The sequence below is a fragment of the Erpetoichthys calabaricus genome, chromosome 17 (genome assembly GCF_900747795.2).
Source record: "Erpetoichthys calabaricus chromosome 17, fErpCal1.3, whole genome shotgun sequence".
Classification (NCBI taxonomy): domain Eukaryota; kingdom Metazoa; phylum Chordata; class Cladistia; order Polypteriformes; family Polypteridae; genus Erpetoichthys; species Erpetoichthys calabaricus.
The window spans coordinates 49,462,434-49,485,598 of record NC_041410.2 but is presented as its reverse complement, the minus strand read 5'-3'; the positions used below and the strand labels follow the sequence as shown (position 1 = coordinate 49,485,598).

The 23,165-nt window shown below is 44.5% G+C and overlaps 1 protein-coding gene across 2 annotated transcripts in view; it reads right to left on the bottom strand.

The window, feature by feature from the left end:
• iqch (IQ motif containing H) overlaps window positions 1-23,165 on the bottom strand; it is a 102,108-nt gene that overhangs the window by 6,935 nt on the left and 72,008 nt on the right. For both annotated transcript variants that reach the window (XM_028823450.2, XM_051920314.1), the window contains exons 15-17: window positions 13,208-13,328; window positions 12,750-13,036; window positions 6,612-6,764 (exon numbers count right to left, since the gene is read on the bottom strand). In XM_028823450.2, coding sequence (XP_028679283.2) covers window positions 6,612-6,764; window positions 12,750-13,036; window positions 13,208-13,328 — 561 coding nt within the window. The remainder of the gene's footprint in view (window positions 1-6,611; window positions 6,765-12,749; window positions 13,037-13,207; window positions 13,329-23,165) is intronic.

Below are 23,165 nucleotides of genomic sequence, written 5' to 3'. Positions count from 1 at the left end.
GCAAATCCACTGGAAATGATTAACAACAATCTCAGACGTCACTGAGCATGTGGTGTCGACTTTTAAAGCATGATCATGTCATGTTATGTGACTTCTGGGGGCTGGGGGGGAGTGACCTAGCAACTGGGACCCTTTTCCTAGCAACAGCTACTCCAAGTAGCAATCCCAATGCATAAACAAAATGGGGTTGCAGTAAGTCAAACATCAGCTGATTAGAATCCTATACATTGTTCTGTAGCAGGGGCAAAAGATGAGATAAGGTAAAAGCCAAATTCTTGGGATGCCAACTGGGCAAAACCCCATTTAATTCCAACAAAAAAAAACCAAAAATTGTAAATAAAACACGGTGCCCTCAATAGCGCCCTCTGACTGGGACCATAGCCCTGGAAACAGTGCTCTTTTAACGGATGCACTTTCTCTATCTCTCTCTTACTCTTTATGGCGGTCAGGTCGAAAATGAGATGCCACCTTTCTGGAAGCGTTTCCCTTTTATAATAAAGGTCAGGGCTTCATTGCCCTCATAGGGGCAGTTTCTCAAGGCTGAAAAAGGAGACAAGACCTCTAATCCCGGGGTGGTACCATATACCTTTGTTCTTTATTTCGCCTTATACAATTTCTTGTATTAGGAATTTGTTAGTTTTCACATACCCCATGGGGTCAGAGCGCAGGGTCAGCCATTGTACAGCGCCCCTGGAGCAATTGAAGGTTAAGGGCCTTGCTCAAGGGCCCAGCAGAGTAGGATCTCCTTTGGCAGTGACGGGGATTTGAACCGGCAACCTTCGGGATACCAGCGCAGATCCTTAGCCTCAGAGCCACCACTCCGCCCTTACCTTAAGTTAGACTGAAAGGTGACCCTGTGGCAACACGTGTGACAACATAATAAAACAGAATGTCTGTCTGTCTGTTCCCTGTACCATCCGACACCCTTTGACCAATATGGAGCAAATTTTGCATAATTGCTTTCTAGGACCACACGGATAAAACCCCAGATGTTGACCCTGGGCATCCCAGTGTTTTCTTTTTTTCTATGTGTTACAGTTTGCACACCAGTGCCACCTGCTGGTTCAGAGCAACTGAAACCTCAAACTATGAACTGCCCAGCGTGAAATAAGAGGATGAGTCAGACATGACAGCATTTATGCTTACAACCAGGCAAAGAGTTACCACAATTCAAGACCCAAAACGAACACATTCTCAACTCACAACAGCAGATACATGGACAGAGAGGCAGTGTGGATGATGGATGGGACAGCTAGCAATAACAACAGCGTCACCCTTTGAAAAAACGCACCCTTTGCATTCTTTTCTCTGCAACCCATTCTACAAATATACCCGAGCAGTGCCAGATACTTTGGCTAGTAACTTATACAAACAACCACACAAGGAGACTCTCTGATGTCCAAATCATTCCAACATGTCAAAATGACCTTGAAACAAAGTTTATAAAATGCACCAAAAATGATTTCTGTTTGAATCATAACAGCTGGCAAGAAGGGGCGGCTTCTCATGTAGTGAGATTTTCTTGAGGAGAAAACACAGTAACAGACAGAAAAGCTCCATGGCGCTTAGAGAGTGCATATCCTCAACGTCTTCTGCAAGAATCAAGAAGCACGAAAGGGTTGGTGTACCGCCACAAAGGAAAAAAAAAGGAAGAAAAAATGAATAAATACCAGAGAGAAGCGTTAGCAGTTCAGCTGGGTCAGGCTATAGGCAAAGCCCATCTGCTTTTTAAAGCATAAACTTGATATCAGCATGTCACGTTTTAAAAAGTGCGCTATGCTCCTCTGCTCTGAACGAGAGGCATAAACATAATAGATTTCTATTAGTGTGTGACAGATCACCTGCATTACGCAGCTTCAGAAAAGCATACAGGTAAACACAGAAGTGGAAGCAGGATTCCTCATTGTTTTATCATGGTGTTTCCTTATTTTCGCCTTTTATACTTTTTATTGTGTACACCTTAATAAAATGTCACTTATCATTCAGTGGTCAGGTACTTTAGCACTTCTTCCTCTCTACATCTGTAACCGCAGACAATTAGATAAAGTAACTCTTTTGGGGTGGATGTTGACTTTTGTCAAAAGGAGGGATAATCAACTGTAAATGGTGGCAAAACCCACCGTTATGTCTTAGTTGGACTCTCTTTGCTAGAAGGAATGTTAAATTCATTGGTTTGACCGAGATTCCCTGCGCTCACGCGAGTAGAAAGGGGCGACCAATGGCAAAAATGGCATTGACATCTGACGGGAGATTGAAGCAAATGTGTAAAGCAAAATACTCCGTGGACAATGTTTTGCACATTATCGCTGAATTGGACTCTGACTTTTCAGACTCTGATTTTGATTCAAGTGATTGAAAATGAGGTAACGACATCAGCTGATCGTGGTGCTGAGCAGGTTTGTGTAGCTGACGTGCCTATGGCAACATTCGCCTGGGAGGACCGCCAGTTACAGTGACACAGGGTACAAACCAGATAACAGTGCACTACGACCACCACTGCTGCCCCCATTCCCCGCCACGTGAATACAGCCTGGGAGCCAGCGTACCCAAAGCACGCAGCAACAGAGATTTTGTGTTAATTTCTGTGTGAAACCATTGCTTTGTGTGCTTCTCAGAAAAGTGTGTTTTTTGGAAAAAATATTTAACCCATAAAAGAGGTAAAGAAACAGACAAGAGTTAAGTTACATATTTAATTGTGTATTATTGATACAAATGTATTAAGGAAGCAGAATTCTATGTGAATATTGGCAACATACGCTTACAGTCTAAATAGCTGTGCATCTTGCGTCCATAGGCGGCTCTCGGCTTATCTTCAGTCTAGTTTGCTTTGCTACCACATGGCCACAAGCCTGTCTCATTATGGCTGCCGAGACTGACTTGTCTTCATCATGGCCAGATGATGAGAGAGACAGGTAAAGGCAAGGTGACCAACTTCATACCATTCCTAAACCATAAAACACAAACCAAAGGGGCACTGTGGCACAGAATGGCCTCTGATTCATAACCAATCATAAACAGCCATACTGTAGACCAACAGAAATCTGACACAGCTAATCCCCCAGTTGCTTTGTTTAGTCAGTTTATGGCCGTCCTTCAGGCAATGGCTTATAGGCTCTAAGTCCAAATATTGCGATCCTGGTCCGATGTCACATCCTGAGTCAGTCCTAAAGACACGGGAGGTTGGATAGATAGACATCAAAGCAAAGCACCGCTGTCCTTATCAATGAAGTAAAACATGTCTCCTGAACACCATCTAATATTTCATTTGCTTTGTCTAGTTTACAAATAAACACAAAATATTCATCAACTTTCATGCTATAAATCAGTCCACCACACTCGTTTTCTGCTACAAAAAAACTTTCAAACCTCCAATAAAAAAACTCTTTTTTCAATTAGTTTTGCATTTTACAATTGCTAAATCACATCTTGAAACAAGTTTTAAGGTCAGTTTCTCAAAATTATTAATAATTAATTCATGTAGCACTCTCCTCACTAATCAATGCACCTAACGTAATCTGAGGGAAGCTACTTCAGCCTCCACCAGTTGTGCACCACACTTTAGCTATTAGCCGGTGAAGCTGTGAGAGAGGCAGTTAGCCAGTCGGAGGCTGCCAATAAGAAATTGTGTTCAAATCGAAACTTGCTTGTTTTGCTCATTACTCATGTGGCACGCGGCTGGGGGTAGTACCCAGCCGGGACGCCCAAGAGGACCGGAGGAGGGCTCACGCCTCCTCCAGACCACGAGGGGGCGACCGCCCTGGTTGCTGTGGGGGCCATGGGTACAGAGCTTTGAAGCTCAACCCTGTAGGGACCTGTGGTCACCGCCAGGGGGCTCCACCATTCCCTGGAGAGCCCTGGACCTCAGCACTTCCGCCACACCAGGAAGTGCTGGGGGGAAGAGGAGCAGGGACACCTGGAGTGCTTCCGGGGATGCAGCCGGCGCTTCTGCCACACTGGGGCCTGTCGGTGGAAGATTGCCGGAGCACACCTGGAGCACATCCGGGGGACAATAAAAGGGGCCGCCTCCCTTCATTCAGGGCTGGAGTTGGGTGGAAGAGGATGAGGTCTGGGAAAGGAAAGGCATAGTGGAAAGAGGCCTGGACTTGTGGGGTGATTGGTGCTGCGGCACTGGGTTATGCTTACTGTAAATATTTGTATAAAATAAACATGTGTTGGGTAATCCAACGATGTCCATCTGTCTGTGTCCGGGCTGTTTCCCACACTCAGTGACAATGATAAATACAAGCTGATGCACACGTGCACATCAAATTCCACACGCTCAGACATTGGTTTGATACATCCCAGTACAAGTACACACAGACTAACAGGCATTTGTACGCTGATGCATATGTGTGTACGTACTTATAAATATTTACAAACTCAACATGAACGTGATGAGGCATTCAGATATACTGTATGTAAATATAACTTTTGGCCACTAGGGGGCATCTCAGGGCCCCAAAGTCCTGCATTCAATTAAACTTATGTATTTGTTGCTTCAGTAACAGGTTTCTTGATCGAATACCAACTAAAATCACGTGTTTTCTTCTCCTCCACTCCGGGTGAGTTTTGTCCTTCCTCCAATATAAAGTGGAGTGGTCTCCTTTATTCTGGACCTGGGAGTATGTCTGGTGCCAAAGGCTTCACTGCCAGGAAGCACTTCAGGGTGAGGCACAACCGTAATGTAATGTAAGGGATCATCCTGCCTGCAGCTCCCACTGACGGCTCCCATGAAAACAAGTAGGGCTGTCCAGTGGGACAACAACTCCCATGTTACTCTTGTGAAAGACAAACCGGCGTCCCAGCTGGTGTAGACACTGCTTCCTTACAGGGCCAGGAGGTCTTGATAACGGAAGGTCAGGGAGGGACCAATTATATCTCCTTTCTATTACAGGACCTGGAGGTAGATGGAGGTTACAGCTGCTAAAGGGGGAGTGGCGTCCAAACAACCACTGAGTGACACCCGGGATGGACTTGGGAACTGGGAAGGTCAGCACAGGGGCTGACTGCCTGCTATGGACAGAGCACCTGCCCCCCCGCCCCATACACTGGATGGTGGCATCCCATCTGGCAAGCCCCAGTATGAACACCTGCAGGGCAGCAATGGGGTTGTGGTCTCAAGAAGCCTACCGTGTTGGGTTCTGTGAGAGCTGCCAGGAGCAGTTCTTGGACAGTAACTATACAAGGACTGTGGTGGTCCTTCCTGACTCGGAAGTGCTTTCCGGGGGCAATCGAGTAAGCACTGGAGTGGATAGCCCTCCACTTAACTCAGAGGAGTTAGCGTTAAGTGAGGAGGAAGGACAAAATTCATCTGGGAGAAGGGGAGGTGAAGAAAAAGCAAAGGAAGAAAAAATGAAAAGAAAGTGTTGTGCTGTATTTTGAATAAAAGAAGTCAGTATATAGGCACTGTTTAAATTAAAAGCACTTTAGTTGAACTGGGACTGTTGTGGTACAATTGTGTCTGAGGGTTTGGGACTCAGCTGCACCCCCCTACAGGCCACATCTTGCAAGAAAGTAAATTTATGGGCAATCCACCAGACAGATACTGCCATCGTGTTGGGGGTGTACATGGCCCCTGGAGGCAGTCTCCTTCAATCCATTCATTTTTCCTAGCGGCCAGGAAAGGAATTTATCCTGTGCAGGATGTCCACTCTTCTATTAGGACCATGCATTATAAAAGCACACCAACTGGGTAAAGAATGATCAATCCCGGGCAAGAGGCCCATCCATTCATCCATTAGGATTGTGTATTATAAGGGCCTCCTAGCTGGGGTGGTGTTCCATATGTTTATATGCATACAATACACAATGTACATAAAAATCTTATGTACACTGAGACGCAGATCTGCATGTATATCCACACTAATAAAAGCAGAATAAATTCATGCATGTCTTCATACACAGACAATTATCAACATGTAAGGATATTGCACACATAAAGACACAGATGCAAGTTCAGTACCTAAAGGAGCAGAACACCAACAGCGCACACAAATATTCAAGCACAGACGCGGACAGATGCAACAAATCCGCAGACGAGCACAAGGACAAACTGTGCTATAGCATCACGTGCACAAGCACACACACAAACAGGAACCCTTTGGTAATGAATTGCCATATGAATTATTAATGTGCTGATTATTTAGACTCATTTATCAGAACAATAATGTATTTGGCATTCTCACACAATTGCTTCTGCACATAATTGCAGCACTAATACTATTTAACCACAACCAACCTTTATTGTGGGGTATTTTTCAAGAGCTAGACAGCATGAGGCAAGTAAATGAGACGATTTCTGCAGTATGCACCAGAGACAGTGGGTGGGCTTGAAAAGGTTCATTCATTAGTATGTGTCCCGGCATTTGAGAAGAGAATTGGAGCACCTTGAACGGTCATCATAAGGCGTCTTGACTGACACCTTCCAAAGAGTCTGGGTGATCCACCTGCCTGACAGCCCTTTCAAATTTTTTTTTAGCTTCTCTTGGGGGCATTGAGTTGAGATGCTGAGTCATCACACCAGTTACAGTTGGCACCCAGTATGCATGACTGGGATTAGAGTGGGGTGAATAGTGACACTGCAGTACTAGTAAACCTCAATATGCACCTACCTCCTGAGTGTCTTGCCCTTCGACTTCACTCATTGGCAGTGGTACCTCCAGGCTGCTGCTCCTACAGTCCAAGGTTCCACCAGACATCATTAGCATCAGTTGGGTCATGGACAGCTGGTCACTGTACCGCAGATCCAGGTCTGTAGCCCAAACCTACATGAGTAAATGAACAAGCTGACATCTCCCACTCTCTAGAAATAAGTCAGGTTGTCAGTATAGTCATGAATATTCTGGTATGGATGGTGTAATGAAGATATTAATCCAATTGAAGATGTGAGTTCCAAAATCTGCTAATTACACTTTTGGTAAAATTTAGTGAACATGTGATTGTGACTTTTCATGCAGTTGGTCATGCGCGCCGAAAAATATGTTTGAGCTTCAAAACCTGCCAATTGCAACAGTGTAGCGCTATAGTTTTAGGGATTTAGTTTCAAAATCTGCTTATGGACCCAGATTTTCCTATTGATCTCCAAAATGTATCTTTTGTACTTAGCTGATTTTGGAACTGAGCTCTTCAATTGCAGAAGGCCCTTCTTTTAGCAATCAAGCATCATTTCAGAGATGGCGTGCAATCGTTGGCAAAATTATTACTAACCAATAAGTGAAGACTTAACCATTGGTCCTTGACAATGGGACCAAAGGTATAACTTTATGTTACTGAACAAATCCTCAACAAGTAGTACTGAGAACTAAAAGGGGTGTCTTCTTAACAATTTATTAAGATAAATGTATATGCTTAGCAGGTGCTTTTATCCAAAGTAACTTACAAAAGAGGTTAACATAATAGAATAAACACCAGTCCGGGGGATCTGTTCGGGAACAATTGTTACAGGTCAAGGATACAAAATTGATCATCACAAGTGAAGACCTCAGAAGAAAATGCAATTTCTTGGATACAAAAATCTAACAGCTAATACCAGACAGATATTCACAGAAACCGAGAGACTTCAAATGTTTCTTAAACACATTGAGGGAGTCAGCAGTTCAGATGGAGGTGGGCAGCTCGTTCCACCAGCTAGGAGATACACATGAAAAGAGTCTGGATTGAGATTTAACGCCACGCAGAAATGGTATGGCCAGAAATCATCCATCAGCATACGTGAATAGGTGAGAAGAGCATAGTAGGTCATGAGTCTCCTGATTTACATAGGTGTTGACCTAATAACTAGTAACTTGATGACTAATGACTTGAACTTGAGGTGTGCTGATACTGGGCGCCAAAAGAGGAGTGAAATTTGCCTGCCACAGCTGGTTGAACTCCAGATGTGCTGTTGCATTTTGAATCATCTGCAGTGGGTTGGTAACACATGCTGGTACTTCTGTCAGCAGAGAGTTGCAGTAGTCCAGATGTGACAAGGCTAAAGCTTGGACCAGCAGTCGTGGTGCATAATTTGTCAGATAAGGTCTGATCTTGAAGAGATGTTGTACAGAGCAAATCAGTAAGAATGAGAGACTGTAGCATCAAGGTCAGTGAAGGAGAGCTGGTCATTGATCACTAACGCTGGCAGGCATTAGCAAGAATGAGCCAAGCTGAACAGCAATGGGGTGCTGAATAGATGGAATGGCTGGAATAACAAGAAAGTCCATCTTTGCCAGGTTGACCTGGAAATGGTGCTCCTTCATCTAAGTTGAAATATCACTGAGACAAGCCGAGACACTAGCTGATAGAGTGTGGCCCTCTGGATGGAATGACGGGTTCACGTGCATATCATCGATATAGTACTGATAAGAGAAATTGAGAGACAGGATGATGGGTAATCTTGAGGAGGTGTACAGAGAGAAGAGGAGAGGTCCCAGCACTGATCCATGGGGCACCCCCGCACCTGCCAGGTGGACCCTTGACATCTCTACTTGCTAGCACAAACGGTAGGATCTACTAAGATTCAAACCAACTGTAGACAGTCCCAGTGATCCCAAGATCAGAGAAGTTGGCAATGAGGATCTGATGGTTGACCTTGTCGAAGGCAGTATGGGCTCCTGAACTGAATATGTGGGTAATAAGTGTGGAGGGATAAAGTTTGCTTAACTAATCCACACACACCAATAACCGCTTGACCTTCTCTGATCCATGCATGGTTGACCCTTTGGAACCAGAGCAGACAAGCCCCTCTCTAACCAAGGCTGATTATCTCTCATTAGCCTGTGCTAGGCAGCCACTTCCCTTCCACTTTTTGTTTACTCCCATCCTTATATAATTATGAATTTCATGTTCCATCATTGATCAGGACCAACTTGGCTTATCTGCCCCTCAGTTAGTTGCAGCTCTCTATTCACAGTTTGTTTGGCCCTAACTGACTGAAGCTCACGTGTTCTTCTCTTTTTACCCCGCAACATTTATTAGCCAAAGCCAGCCTGTTTTTACTGAAAGGTCCTTTCTGGACCTTCATTGATTGGTGTTACTAGTATTTGTCTGTCCCTTACTAATCACTTGATTTTCATGGCTTATTTTCCCCTCGGTTATTAATGATAACCCTTTACATCTGACAGGCGTTCACCCACCTTCTCAAAAATATTCATCTGTTCTTTACACAGTATCACTACAGACCATTACTACAATGTGTAATGGTAGATAGACTCAGAACCATATGATTACAACTTTTGGGAAATTACCCAGAAGGGACACCAACATCTGTATGTTCTGCCAAGGATGCCACTTTGTTAGTTAACAGAAATGGCCCCCAGAAATATCTGTTAAAGTGATGGCGTACAGCAGCAGACAGGCTTTTTAAATTGTGCACAGCCTCCTATGTTATACTGTTGGGCTTCTACAAGATTTGTGGTCATCAGGGGGCATGGTAGCTCCCCAAACTTCCCACACAAAAGGCTTGGACACAGATTGCCGATGAATAAAGGGTTTTTATTGTGTGAGACTCTTCCACAATGAATCGTTTACCACACCACAACCATACTTTAATTCAGCATTCTGCAACTTTGTTGTCTCGCTTTCCTTCTCTCCTCTACTCCTCCAGCAAGCTTCGTCTTCCTTTTCTCGACTCTGGCTCCCTGAACTGTAGCAGGCTGCTTCTTTTATGTAACACCCAGGAGTACTTCCAATGTCCAGAAACTGTGGCTCGGAAGCACTTCCGAGTGAGGTTGGAGCTGAACAATGTAGGGCTCGCTAGTCCCTTCAGCACTCCCTGGCGGCAACCATGGAACCCAACAGGGCCGTGCAAAGAAGTACAGTTCCCAATATGCCCTGTGGGAATCTGTAGCGGTGCTGGAACCCAGGGGGACTGACATCTGGTGTGCTGGGTAAGACAATGCCCAGAACAAACTGTCTTCCTTGTACTTCATTTATACTGGCAATCCAGCTGGGTAAGAATCCTGGTACGACTTTGGCTGGGGTGCCAGTCCCAGGGTGTTGCCTCTCACCATCATTTCTGTGTTCCACTCTGGAAGAACAGACACCCCTTAGCTCAGAAGGGGTTTTGATCCAGAAATGACACCAGGACTACTTTTAACAGCCCTCAATTCTTAGGAGCTAAGAGTTGAGAATTATAGGGTGTCATGCATGCACACTGACAGAGGACTCTGCCATGGTGATTACTACTACCCCAGGGATAGAGGGGGGCTCTGTCACTACCTGTCTCTTCTTTATCCCCGTCATTCAGAGCTGACGAACCCTGACCCGACTTCCACCCTTCCCCTTCTGGGCAGTCACCCATATATTCTGACCTCACAGAGGAAGTGCCATTCACTTGAACCCAGATGACCACAGGAGAAGGAACTCCACGCTTTATATTAAGCGCTAAGACCCAGCGAGTGACACCAATATCCATATGCCTTTGTTTTGTTATCTTTAATTTGACTTTCTGTTATAGAATAGAAGGCACACTCAAACCCGTGTCTGCATTATCTTTCCACAGTAGTGAGTCGAAGCTGAGACAGGAGGAGGACAAAGCTTGCCTGGATAGGAGTGGAGGAAAGAAAAGAAGATTTATGGAGTATGAAGAGCCTGTGGAAAGGGTACTTTTGTTTTATAAAAAAGAAGTTCTTTTAACCCAGGACTGTTGTGGAGTAATTGTGTCAAGGGTTTGGGGCTCAGTGCCACCCCGTAAAGGCCACAATGGTCAACACTGTTATAAATGGATTCTTTTTCTTACCTTGAGTAACTTGTTTTCATGATGTTTTGATATTACAAGGGGTTTCTGGGAGCACAGTTAACTTAGTCACCACAAATACATTTTCTGTGTTGTTTTTAGTTGTTGTTAATGACATTTGAAACAGGTCTGTTGTAATTTTTCTGTTTTCCACTTACTTATTAGGACTACTAATCCTAACACTGTTCTGTTCTTTCTATTCCTATTGTTCATTGTCAATAAATATTTGATTACAAGAAAACAAAGATAGCAAACATATCTTTTCCATGTCTTGGTTGGGAACACCTGCCTCTTACTGAAGGGTTCCTGCACACACCAGTGCCAACCAAAGCTTTATGCCTGGTCTTCCTTTCCATAGCCATATGCTCCTCTTTGATTGACACTTGCTAAATGACCAGTACTTGGCTATTACTGACCATTCAACTCAAAGGTTGCTGCCCTGCATTCACTGGCCAGTGCCATCCTGCCATCACTTCCACCACCTTGGTGCTCACACGTGTCAGGATTTAACTGCGCCACTTGTTTTCCCTAGAAATTGATTTTTGCCCCTCCTATCAGTGTCCGCTGCTTGGCAACAGATAGAAGTGGGAGGAGCCAGTGACAATTTGCTAGGCCAAATGAGACAATCTGCCCCACACTGACCCCATTTCACCTTGCCCTGTTTTGAGCACTGCTTACCTTCATTTTCACTCCACCATATTTCACTTTTTCCTCCCTTCCTAATACCTGCCAACACTTACTGACTGACCCGCCTGCCCTTTACTGACTGGCGGTCAACTGAGCCTGGCTGACACGTGTTCTCCTACCTCATTCTTTTCAGGGGTAGATCTGTACCCTCACTAACCACTGCTTGAATACTGCTTACAAACTGGTATTCAGTTACTCTTGTTAATTATCTCTCCTGCCACTTTGCCAGTGATGCCAGGCTGTAAGTGTGTCCCAGACACTTTCAGTATAGCAACAGGAACGAAGGGCACCTTTTTACTGTGGGAAATAGCAGCTGTGTTTTCACATGTCTTGCAGTTAATACTCCTCTCCGCCTCATTGTCAGGCATAACAAAGCACACGGAAATACGAGCCCGGACTGGACCTGCGGGCATTGTGTGCTTTTCATTAGCGCCGGCAGCCCTGCAGCTGAGGCTCCATTACTCCACAAAGAGCTTCAGGGCTTGGGGGGGCAAACATGTGACCCGCACGGCGCCTTCCAGCAACAGGTTTCAATGCAAATGGATGCTGAGACGCAGACGCATTTGTACTTCACACCCGTTGCGTACCTCTTAATGGTCTCTAATGCAAGCTGAGAGCACCCAGTGCCACACTTGAGGGCACAACTGTGGGTCAAGTCAGTGTTAAGTCAGTAAACAAGCGTGCCTTTTATTTATTTTTTTTATGGTAGAGATTAGCGGAGCTCATTATTATAGAATGCATGACTTTCCACCCACGCTGGGGAATAAAGAAGAGGGATGTTTGGGTGTGTGTTTGAATTAAGGGGATGCAGGCCTGATGACAAGGACATTTGCTGTAAGTGGAGCTAAATTAGATCTCACAGTTACGTTAAGCTTGAAATTCCCCTCTTCAGAAATGAATAGCATCTTTAGGGGCCAGTAAAGTTTAGAAAAAAAAACATGGGTAGGCGTCTACAGTAAGTCATCATGCCTAGAATCCATGCAAATGTTGACAAATTGAGGAAAGGAGAATACTTACTAGAGTGCAGATGACAAAAATTCCGCAGGGCAGGATGTCCTGAAAGGCCTTTACCCGAATTTACTTGCTTTCTTTTTAAGGATGCTGCCATATGATCACATCTCACTTATTTTGCTGCCCCCCTAGTGGACGTTTTATGCACAATCCAGGTGGATGAAGCTCTGGCTTCATCCTTTTACTGTCTGGTGACTGCTGCTCTTGGAAACTGTAGGACTCCAGTACTAAGTGTACTATAACAGCCTCCAGGAATCCCAATTTTCCACCACCCCACAACCAGGCCCCAAACCACTGTGACATTACCAATATCCAGACAGATTGCCCCCTGTCCACTCACCTGCTGCTGCATGGTCCTAGGGTGTAGGAAGGTCACAAAATCAATGGAGAAATAGCCAAGCACACCTCTAGCTTTGCAGGTCTCACCGATTCTCATGCAGAGTGTGTGGAGGTCAGTCGGCTCCATGGAGGACTGGGGAACAGTAGAACCGCTGAACTGAAATGGGCTGCCAGCATGGATCTGGTCTCCACAAGACATCATGGACACCTCACCGTTGGGCTCCACTAGCATGTCCACAGTTAGATTGGTGATGCTGTCAGATGGTGGCACGGCTTCGACTACACCCCCTAATAGAAGCAGATAAGAGCAAAAGGGACGGTTTGAGGAGGGGGGTACAACCGCCACTAGACTTGGTTAGGACTGATGCCAATATGATGGCTTTCACTGGTCCACACCCACCCATGAAAAATACTATAAAAATCAAAACTACAGTATATGGATATAAGCAAGATTCAAACCTTGGCTCAGAAAGGCTTCCAGGAACACATCCCAAGATGAGAATCTTACTTTAGTGACCAGCTGGACATGCTGCTCTAGAAATCCAGGCAGCTCCTCTAAGATATGTAGTAATGCTGGCTCCTGGAAAAGAAAAAAAATAGATATGAGCCTCCCAGATGGCCCATATGAGTGCATCCCTGAAGGCACTTCTGCCATGTCATAGGCCTGCTGGTGTTACAGGGTGTCAACATGGCTCAGTACTCTAAATGGGCCTGTGGTACAGCCAAGTCCCCATACTAGCCCCTAGACCCATTGGTGTTTCTGTGTATCCTTGTGACCACACACTCACTGGACTGCATTGATGGGCCCAGGTACTATGGCAGTGACAAACCCTGAGGGGACATCTCTCCTTATATGGGACTGCCTGGGTTCAGGTGGGTACAGGAGAGCAGAAAAGTCTAATGGTGTGTCTAGTGCCAAAGGAAGATACGTACTGTATATCTTCTGTATAGACTACAGTGTTTCTGGGGTTCACATTACATTGACCCTGACTGCTGACAAGCCTTTTAGTGTGCACAGATGTTTTTTTGAGCCCAAATTCAATGAATATCACCAGTGTTTTTGGGTAGCAAATAACATCTTAAATCATGAGGAGCTAGTTGGAGTATCTGAGTGTCAATGGGACCCGAACAAGGAATAAGGAGTGAGCAGCAGAGCCTAAATGGAATGACCCTGGGGTGAAGAAGAGACTTCCTCACAGCCAAAAAGCCCAATTAGTCACTTGAGTTCTCCTTTAGCTCAACCAGGGGAAATGAAATGAGTGTCCACACGCCAGGAGCACAGGTTGTAATTAATGTCTGGGTATCCACACACTGCATTATTAAACGTATGATTGACTTTCATTAAGGAGATCTATTCATTACGTCAACCAAGGGCCTGCGGGGGTCTTAATCCAGGTTTGGGCTCAACTGGCTAGGATGGTTGCTATACACGTTATGTATGATGTGTGTGGACTGGAATTCATTTCCCAGATACCTGGTGGGGAAAACCTGTGAATGTTCCTGCATTTTAAATGCCAGATATTTTGTAAAACAAGTTAATAATCTTCCTCAGAAATTGAACATATTATTGAAATGTTAATAAAAACCCTTAACTTTGTCTTCTTAAGCATTTTTATTTCAATTATCTACTACATATTTAATGTAATTACTTATATATAGAAAAATAATGCTTCTTGTAGAATGTGAAATTGTCTTTGTGTTGGGGGCTGCCAATCTGTTTCCAGCTGAGGGTCTGGAACAATTGGCCCTGCAGTGTTCTCCATGCCCTTGGGTGTGTATGAGTTTATTATTATTATTATTATTATTATTATTGTTATTTAATCTAATATACTCTTATATAATCTCTTATCTAATCTCTAATCTAGTACTCCTATCTCTGAGATAACTTGTCCACCACTAGTCATACACACACCATCATCTCTGAGTTTACTTGTTTGTAGTAAACTGCTTGCAGTGATGGAGGGTGGCGGCTGGACAGCATTAGTGACAGCAAGAAAGCTGAATATGTCAGAATGGAAAACACATCAAGAAAAAAGTGATGTGTTGTGTGGTCAGTGACGGCACTGCAGATTCTAGTTGAATAGTTCAATAGACTTTCCTGAGCATTGGGTGGTTGTGAGGCTCTTAGTGTTTAAATCTTTATGGCTGTATTTTGTCAGATGATTGTGTCAAAGAGTATCACAACAACCTGATGCCAATCAATAAACATGAGGCACCAGCATCCATTTGTTTCAATGACTTTTTGAGACGTGAATCACCATTACAGAGTACAGTTACTGTCATGTGCTGACTTACGACTCCATTTGCCATTGGGCCGTATGTCAGTCACAAAGTGTGCACTTTATATTCATGTCACAGAGGGGGTCCCAGCATTTAAGTATTAATAGTGGATTGAAAATTATTGTGAGCATTTTTCTCTTCTGATAATTATGGTTTTATTTGGATTATTACTTGTGTTCTAGAATTCTGCTATTTGGATTGCATTTTGGGACATATTTGCTTTGAATTACTTTTAAGGTGAATCATATTTCAGTATTTTTGTTCTTTTTTTAAAAATAAATTCTCATTTTATAAAAATATTTTGTTTTGGGTTGTGTCAACAAACCAGAGGTTTACAGTTACCCTCTCCCTTGTAAGCAATTTTTGTATTTTTCTGATCTTTTCTTTTCTTTTTTGTTAACTTTAAAGCCAGCCTCCCATTATGGGCATGGGCAGACCAAATTTGGCCTGCAGGTGCTAGTTGTGCTCTGGCCATTTCCTGGGCAGGTATTTGAAGGTCTGGGCCTACTTGGGGAGGTTTCTGGATTTTAATACCCCTTTGTGCATTTTATATTTCACTGTTATTTTTAACTCCACAAGCGTCAAATGGAGGCTCTGATTGGGGCTCTCGAGAGACAGAGTGAGGTGTGTCTGAGTGTCTGGGCTTGGCGACTGTGCTGGATGAAAACCAAGATGGCTCAGCCATCAGCAGTGTGTCTGTCTGCAGATATAGTGTCAACCTCATTGAGGGTTTTACTTACCTTGGCATTTACATTCATGTCTCTGGTGACTCTTCCTATGAAGTCAGTAGATGGATTGGGAGAGCATGGGGGGTCATGAGGTCGCTGGAAAGGGGTGTGTGGCGCTCCTGATATCTTTGCAAAAGGATGAAGGTCCAAGTCTATAGAGTCCTGGTGTTTCCTGTCTTGCTCTATGGTTGCGAGACAAGGACACCATCCAGTGACCTGAGATGAAGACCTGGACTCCTTTGGTACTGTGTCTCTTCGGAGAATCTTTGGGTACCGTTAGTTTGACTTTGTGTCGAATGAGCGGTTGTTCATGGAGTCCCAAATGAGGCACATTACCTGCATTGTGAGGAAGTGTCAGTTACGGCACTACGGCCATGTGGCACGATTCTCCAGAGGGTGATCCAGCTCGTAAGATCCTCATTGTTGGGGACCCGAGTGGCTGGACTAGACCAAGGGGTCGCCCACGTAACACCTGGCTGTGGCAGATAGAAGGTCATTTCTGGAGGGTGGGACTGGACCACATGTCTGCCTGCGGGGTTGCCAAACCAGGATCCCAAGCTGTTTCGTCACGTTTTGGGTGCAAGCAACACACTGTATCAGTGCATGCTCCCCGACCTTACCTGACCTGTAATTTTTGTTAATTTGAAGTTATGTTTCATGTCTTTATATTATTTCTATTGGTTTCATTTGTAAATCTATAATTATGTTCTGCTCTTCCTTGTTCTTTGTGGATGGAGCCTCAGGAGGTGGGGCCACCTTGATGTCATTGCTTCTGAGCTCTCGCCATACCTATAAAAGTGAGCTAAGAAGGCTACGGGAACCCATCATTCATTTACTGTGGAGTTCATGAGTATTGATATTGTTATTGGATTTTCTATTTTTTCTGATTAATCTCACTCTGTCTCAAAAAAATACATCCGTATTTGCATATTTCCTGTTGTTTTGCCAGCTAGCCATTTTTTGGACTGGCCCCTGACTGAAGCCAGCAGGTAGTATTAGGGGCCAGGCTGAGTTTGGGTGGACCTTTGATGGGCTGGCTGGTGAAAACCCTGCTCAGCAGCCTTTTGTTGAGCTTTTTGGGGGCCTCACACCCATTCTACCTTTGTGAAAAGTACAATTTATAACAAAATAATTCCACCTTTAAAAAAAATAAACAACTCAAAATGAACAAAAACAACAATAGAAAATAAAAGATAGATAAATTCTAAATTATACGTAACATTTCTCCTTGTACGTAACAAATCATATTAGCCATATGAGCACCTTCAAAGAATAAGCAGGAATAGGAAACACTGTTTTATATATATATCTGGTGCTGATGTCCGAGGTTCGGTTCCCCAAGAGAGGGGTGCAGTGAGTATGTACGCCTGATGAGCCTAGAATTAGGGCGAAACACGTGTCGCATACTTTTTGCATTATTTGACAGTAAAACTATTTCAACCATATATATATATATATACATATATAGTATTATAATGTTCAATAGACATTTACATCACGTGCTGTCCCTGTTATAATGTGATTTTGTGCCATTTATGTGCTTTTATACCCTACAATATAAGGACATTGAAGAGCGTTCTTTGGGCAGCGACGAGTGCACAATTATAAAATATTTGTTATTAATAAACCTATGGAATTCCTGAATGTATGGTGAAAAAACATGTAGGCTTCCAATCTCATACATACAACATAATTTCTCATATGTACAAAATAATTTCTTGTGTGTACGAGATCAGAGGCCCCCTAGTGGTTCAAGGTTCCTGTAATAAACAAACAAGGCACAGGAAGGATTCAGGAATGTTTATTTGTGCGTACAGATGTTTTTATAAATATAATTGGGTTACTGTTGAAAGAGATGTTGCAGTGACTGGGGTTGCTGTGTTGTAAAAAATGGTCCCATCTTTCAGATGAGATCCCTGACACTCTGTGGTCACAAGAGATTGCTGGGCATTTTTTAAAAAGAGTAAGATGTTTCCTAATGTCCTGGCTAAGTTGTCACCTACAGCTTGTCCATTCTGGCCCCCTAATCATCCTCATTGTCTAATTGGCTAATTATCTCTCTCACTCCTTCACCACCTAATAGCTAATGTGTGGTGAGTGCACTGGTGCTAAAATGGCTGCCATCGCATCATCCAAGAAGATGCTACACATTGGAGTTAGTTGAAGTGGCTCTCCATTATCAATGTGAAGCACTTTGAGTAGTGAGGAAAAGCGTTATATAAATGTAATTAACTGTTTCACGTCCTTATAAAGAGTAGAGCATTACAGAAGACAGTTTTTATTTTAATGTGTTGTGTGTGTGTATGTATGAGTTACAACATGGTCCTCAGAGGTTGTTGTACACAGTTGTGTGTCTATTAGTTATCTTGGTAGTTCTCTTCATCAGTGATAAAATAAACTTGGATCTCCTTTTGGATCGTCTGTTGTTCAGCTGTAATATTGAATGTAGATGCTGTAATGGCACCATTCGCTCTATAAATGCTATGATACTTGGGACACAACATTTTGGGCTATGTCTAAACCCTGATGAGCCTGGCAGAGTGCCACTGACAGTGCAAATGTGACCCAAATAGTCCACTGATGTTTTGATTCAGGACAATACGACTGCGTAGATCCTCACCCCTTAGGTGGTGCTGCTGACAGCCCGGCCTCTCATTCTGACTGCTGCAGATAATGGAGCGAGGCATGCAGACGGCTGAATAATGGGGCAGCATTTGTACAGAGCACCAGCCTCGGGTTGTTGAGCAATTGGCTTTATTCACAGTCTCCACACTCAGAAAGGAAGTCCAGATGGGATTTTCTCGAATAATTAAGTGATGGTTTGAAAAGAGCAGCTCGCAATGATAGTGGTGGGTCAAGGCTGCCCGCTGTCTCCCACACCGTGTCTCCCATGACCCTCAGGCTCCACTCCACGCTATGCTACAGCTTGCATTTCAAGTTTGTCTCCATCTCTGTCCTCAGATGGTGAGAGCAGACGTGCAATCCAGTAATTATCACCTGTGAGGAGGCATTGTGGCATCCTCACTCAGAACCATCCAAAGACAATTGTCAGCCAACAAAACAACCACACACCATTGTGGTGACCAGACAAACACTCGCAAGAGTCAGACAGGCAAGCAAACAAACATAAATGTACGCTGCACACGTATAAACTCTCGTATGTATACACAAATACTAGCCAAAAATGTGTACAAACAAGCAGATATGGAGACGCAAAGCTCCAAACAAGCACCAGAATGATGTAAACTAATTTATACTCCCAAGTGGAGAAAGCAATGTAAATCTGCATACAGCACATACATGACGTGAAAATGGATTTGCATGATTTTGATTTCCTTAATTTATGCAAATTTCTGACACGGGAAGTTTGCAGGCCTTCGACCAAAATTGCTTTTTCACACACTGCCAGTTGGTGCTGGAATAGCTTGTCCATTCAATAAATGACAACAATAAAAAAAGGAAAAGGTGTGACTTTTTGGTTTGAAAATCTAACAATATTCATTGTCAGAAATGTGCGTAGTACGGGAAATCAGGAAACGGCCCTGTACTTTTTCACAATATTTATAAGCTGTCAAATACTCAAGGCAAGCACAAATGGAAAGCTTCAAAAAACAGATGTGCTAAATTTCCCTTGGGGACCAATAAAATATAATTAATAATAATAATAATAATAATAATAATAATAATAATAATGATAAAAATACTCAAGCCCTTAACATGCTTGCAAATATACACAGAAGCCCTCACAGACAAAATGAACCAGGTTCAAACACATGCAGATTTCTATACTGTACACTGATGTGACAAAACATTCTGAGCAGTCCCATATAAAACAAACAACATCAGCTATCTCATGACAATGACACATGTCAAGGTCAGGGATATACAGTGTTAGGTCAGGTCAGGTCAGTTCGGGGTGTCGCCACACTCACCACATGACGAAATAGCTCTGGATCCTGGTTGACAACCCCCTAGACAGACATGCAGTCCAGTCCTACCCTCAGGAAATGACCCTCTACCTGCTACAGCCAGGTGTTACATGGGTGTCCCTTTGACCTGGTCCAGCCACTTGGGTCCTCAACAATAAGGATCCTGTGAGCTGGATCTCCCTCGGGGAATCGAGCCACATGGCCATAGTGGCGTAACTGATGCTCCCCTTCACAATGCAGGTAATGTGCCTCATTCACACTGCCTGGCCAAAAAAAAAAAAGCTGGACACTTTAATATTTCATTGGACCACCTATAGCATTGATTACGACACACATTTGTCATAGCATTGCCTCAACAAGCTTATGGAACGTCTTAATATTTGTTTTCGTCCAGATTTGCATTCATTATTTGTTGAGATCTTCTATTGACAATAGAGGGTCTAATCACTCGGTAAAGTCTTTTCCACCACTTTAAGGTCAGGAATCTGTGGTGGCCAATTCATGAGCAAAAATGATTCTTCATGCTCCTTGAACCACTCTTTCACAGTCTGAGCCTAATGAATCTTGGCATTGATATTCTGTGCCTACAGGAAAGAAAAAATCCATCATATCCTGGTCATTCAGTAGATTCAGGTTTTCAGCAGGCTTCATTTTATTTCTTCATAACATTGAGGAGCCTAGAGCAGACGAATTGAGGCAATCCCAGATCATAACAGTGCCTCCAGAAGCTTGTACAGTGGGCACCATTCCTGATGGGTCCAAGATGTTAATGTTCTGCTGGTAAACCCTGGGTCCAAACTTCATACAGATAGTAATTTGATGTGTTCTAAATGATTTATTTATTTAAAGAGCTTCTGTAAAAAGCCAAATTTCTGCGTGGGACAAATAAAGTTCTATCTATCTATCTATTGCTGCAGACCAGGTAAACTTTAAACCCCTTTGTGCAATAGTAGTTCCCAATGGAAGTGTCATCTTTCAGCAGGATAATGCATCCTCCCTTACTACATGAAAAGTTTGGGAATAATATGACGAACATGATGAAGAGTTGGTGTTGCCCTGGCCTCCAAATTCCCCAGACCTCATATTCTCAGATCTTATTGGTAAGAGAGGTGGCCAAGACCTCAATGGTCACTCTGGCTGAGCTCTGAATAAACTGTTTGGAGATGGGAAAAACTTGCAGAAAGACAACCACCACTGCAACACTTAACTAATCGGGGTTTTATAGTAGAAAGACCACTGGGTGCTTGCCAAAAAACACCTAAAGGACTCTCAGACTGGGAGAAACAAGATTCTCTGGTCTGATGAAACCATAATTGAACTTTGTGGCCTCAATTCTAAGCATCATGACTGGAGGAAACCAGGCACCACTCATCAGCCGTGCAATACCATTCCAACAGTGAAAAATGGTGATGGCAGCATCAAGCTGTGGGGTTCGGAAAGGAAGACTAGACAGGGTTGAAGTTGAACAGAACAAAGTACAGAGATATCCCTAATGAAAACCTGCTCCTGTGTGCTCTGGACCTCTGACTGGGCTGAAGATTCAACTTTCAACAGGACAATGACCCTAAGAACAAAGCAAGGACAGCACAGGAGTGGCTTAGGGACAACTCTGTGAATTACTTTGAGTATCCCAGCCAAAAGCCAGACTTGAACCCAACTGAACAACTCTGGAAAAACCTGAAAATAGCTGTCCACCAATGGTCTCAGTCCAACCTGACAGAGCTTGAGAGGATCTGCACAGAAGAATGGCAGAAAATCCCCAAATCATGGCATGCAATGCTTGACGCATCAGATACAAGAAGACTCCTGGCTGGAATTGCCACCAAAGGGGCTTCAACTAAGTACTGAATTAAAGGATCTGAATACTTATGTCAATGGAATATTTCAGTTATTTATTTTTGTTGCTCCCACCTCCGGCAGAACTTCGACCACATCCCGAGGGAGGTGGGGGACATTGAGTCTGAATGGACCATGTTCCGTGCCTCTATTGTTGAGGAGGCTGACCGGAGCTGTGGCCGTAAGGTGGTCGGTGCCTGTCGTGGCGGCAATCCCCGAACCCGTTGGTGGACACCGGCGGTGAGGGATGCCATCAAGCTGAAGAAGGAGTCCTACAGGACCTTTTTGTCCTGTGGGACTCTGGAGGCAGCTGATAGGTACCGGCAGGCCAAGCAGAATGCGGCTTTGGTGGTTGCTGAGGCAAAAACTCGGGCGTGGGAGGAGTTTGGGGAAGCCATGGAGAACAACTTTCGGACGGCTTCGAGGAAATTCTGGTCCGCCGTCTGGCGTCTCAGGAGGGGGAAACAGTGAAGTGTCAACACTGTATATGGTGGGGATGGTGCACTGCTGACCTCGACTCGGGACGTTGTGGGTCAGTGAGGGGAGTACTTCGAAGACCTCCTCAATCCCACTAACATGCCTTCCAATGAGGAAGCAGAGCCTGGGAACTCGGAGGTGGGCTCCCCCATCTCTGGGACTGAGGTCACCGAGGTGGTCAAAAAACTCCTTGGTGGCAGGGCCCCAGGGGTGGATGAGATACTCCCGGAGTTCCTCAAGGCTCTGCATGTTGTAGGGCTGTCTTGGTCGACACGTCTCTGCAACATAGATAGATAGATAGATACTTTATTAATCCCAATGGGAAATTCACATCGCATAGACATCAGGGATGGTGCCTCTGGATTGGCAGACTGGGGTGGTGGTTCCCCTCTTTAAGAAAGGGGACCGGAGGGTGTGTTCCAACTACAGAGAGATCACACTCCTCAGCCTCCCTGGAAAAGTCTATTCGGGGGTCCTGGAGAGGAGGGTCCGTCGGATAGTTGAGCCTCGGATTCAGGAGGAACAGTGTGGTTTTCGTCCTGGTCGCGGAACAGTGCACCAGCTCTACACCCTTAGCAGAGTCCTGGAGGGTGCATGGGAGTTCGCCCAACCAATCTACATGTGTTTTGTGGACTTGGAAAAGGCATTCGACCATGTCCCTAGGGGAATCCTGTGGGGGGTACTTTGAGAGTATGGGGTACCGGACCCCCTGATAAGGGCTGTTCAGTCCCTGTACGATCAGCGCCAGAGCTTGGTCCGCATTGCCGGCAGTAAGTCGAACCCGTTTCCAGTGAGAGTTGGACTCTGCCAGGGCTGCCCTTTGTCACCAATTCTGTTCATAACATTTATGGACAGAATTTCTAGGCGCAGCCAGGGCATTGAGGGGGTCCGGTTTGGTGGACTCAGGATTGGGTCACTGCTTTTTGCAGATGATGTTGTCCTGTTTGCTTCATCAGGCCGTGATCTTCAGCTCTCTCCGGATCGGTTCGCAGCTGAGTGTGAAGCGGCTGGGATGGGAACCAGCACCTCCAAATCCGAGACCATGGTCCTCAGCCGGAAAAGGGTGGAGTGCCCTCTCAGGGTTGGGAGCGAGATCCTGCCCCAAGTGGAGGAGTTCAAGTATCTCGGGACCTTGTTCACGAGTGAGGGAAGAATGGAGCGTGAGAT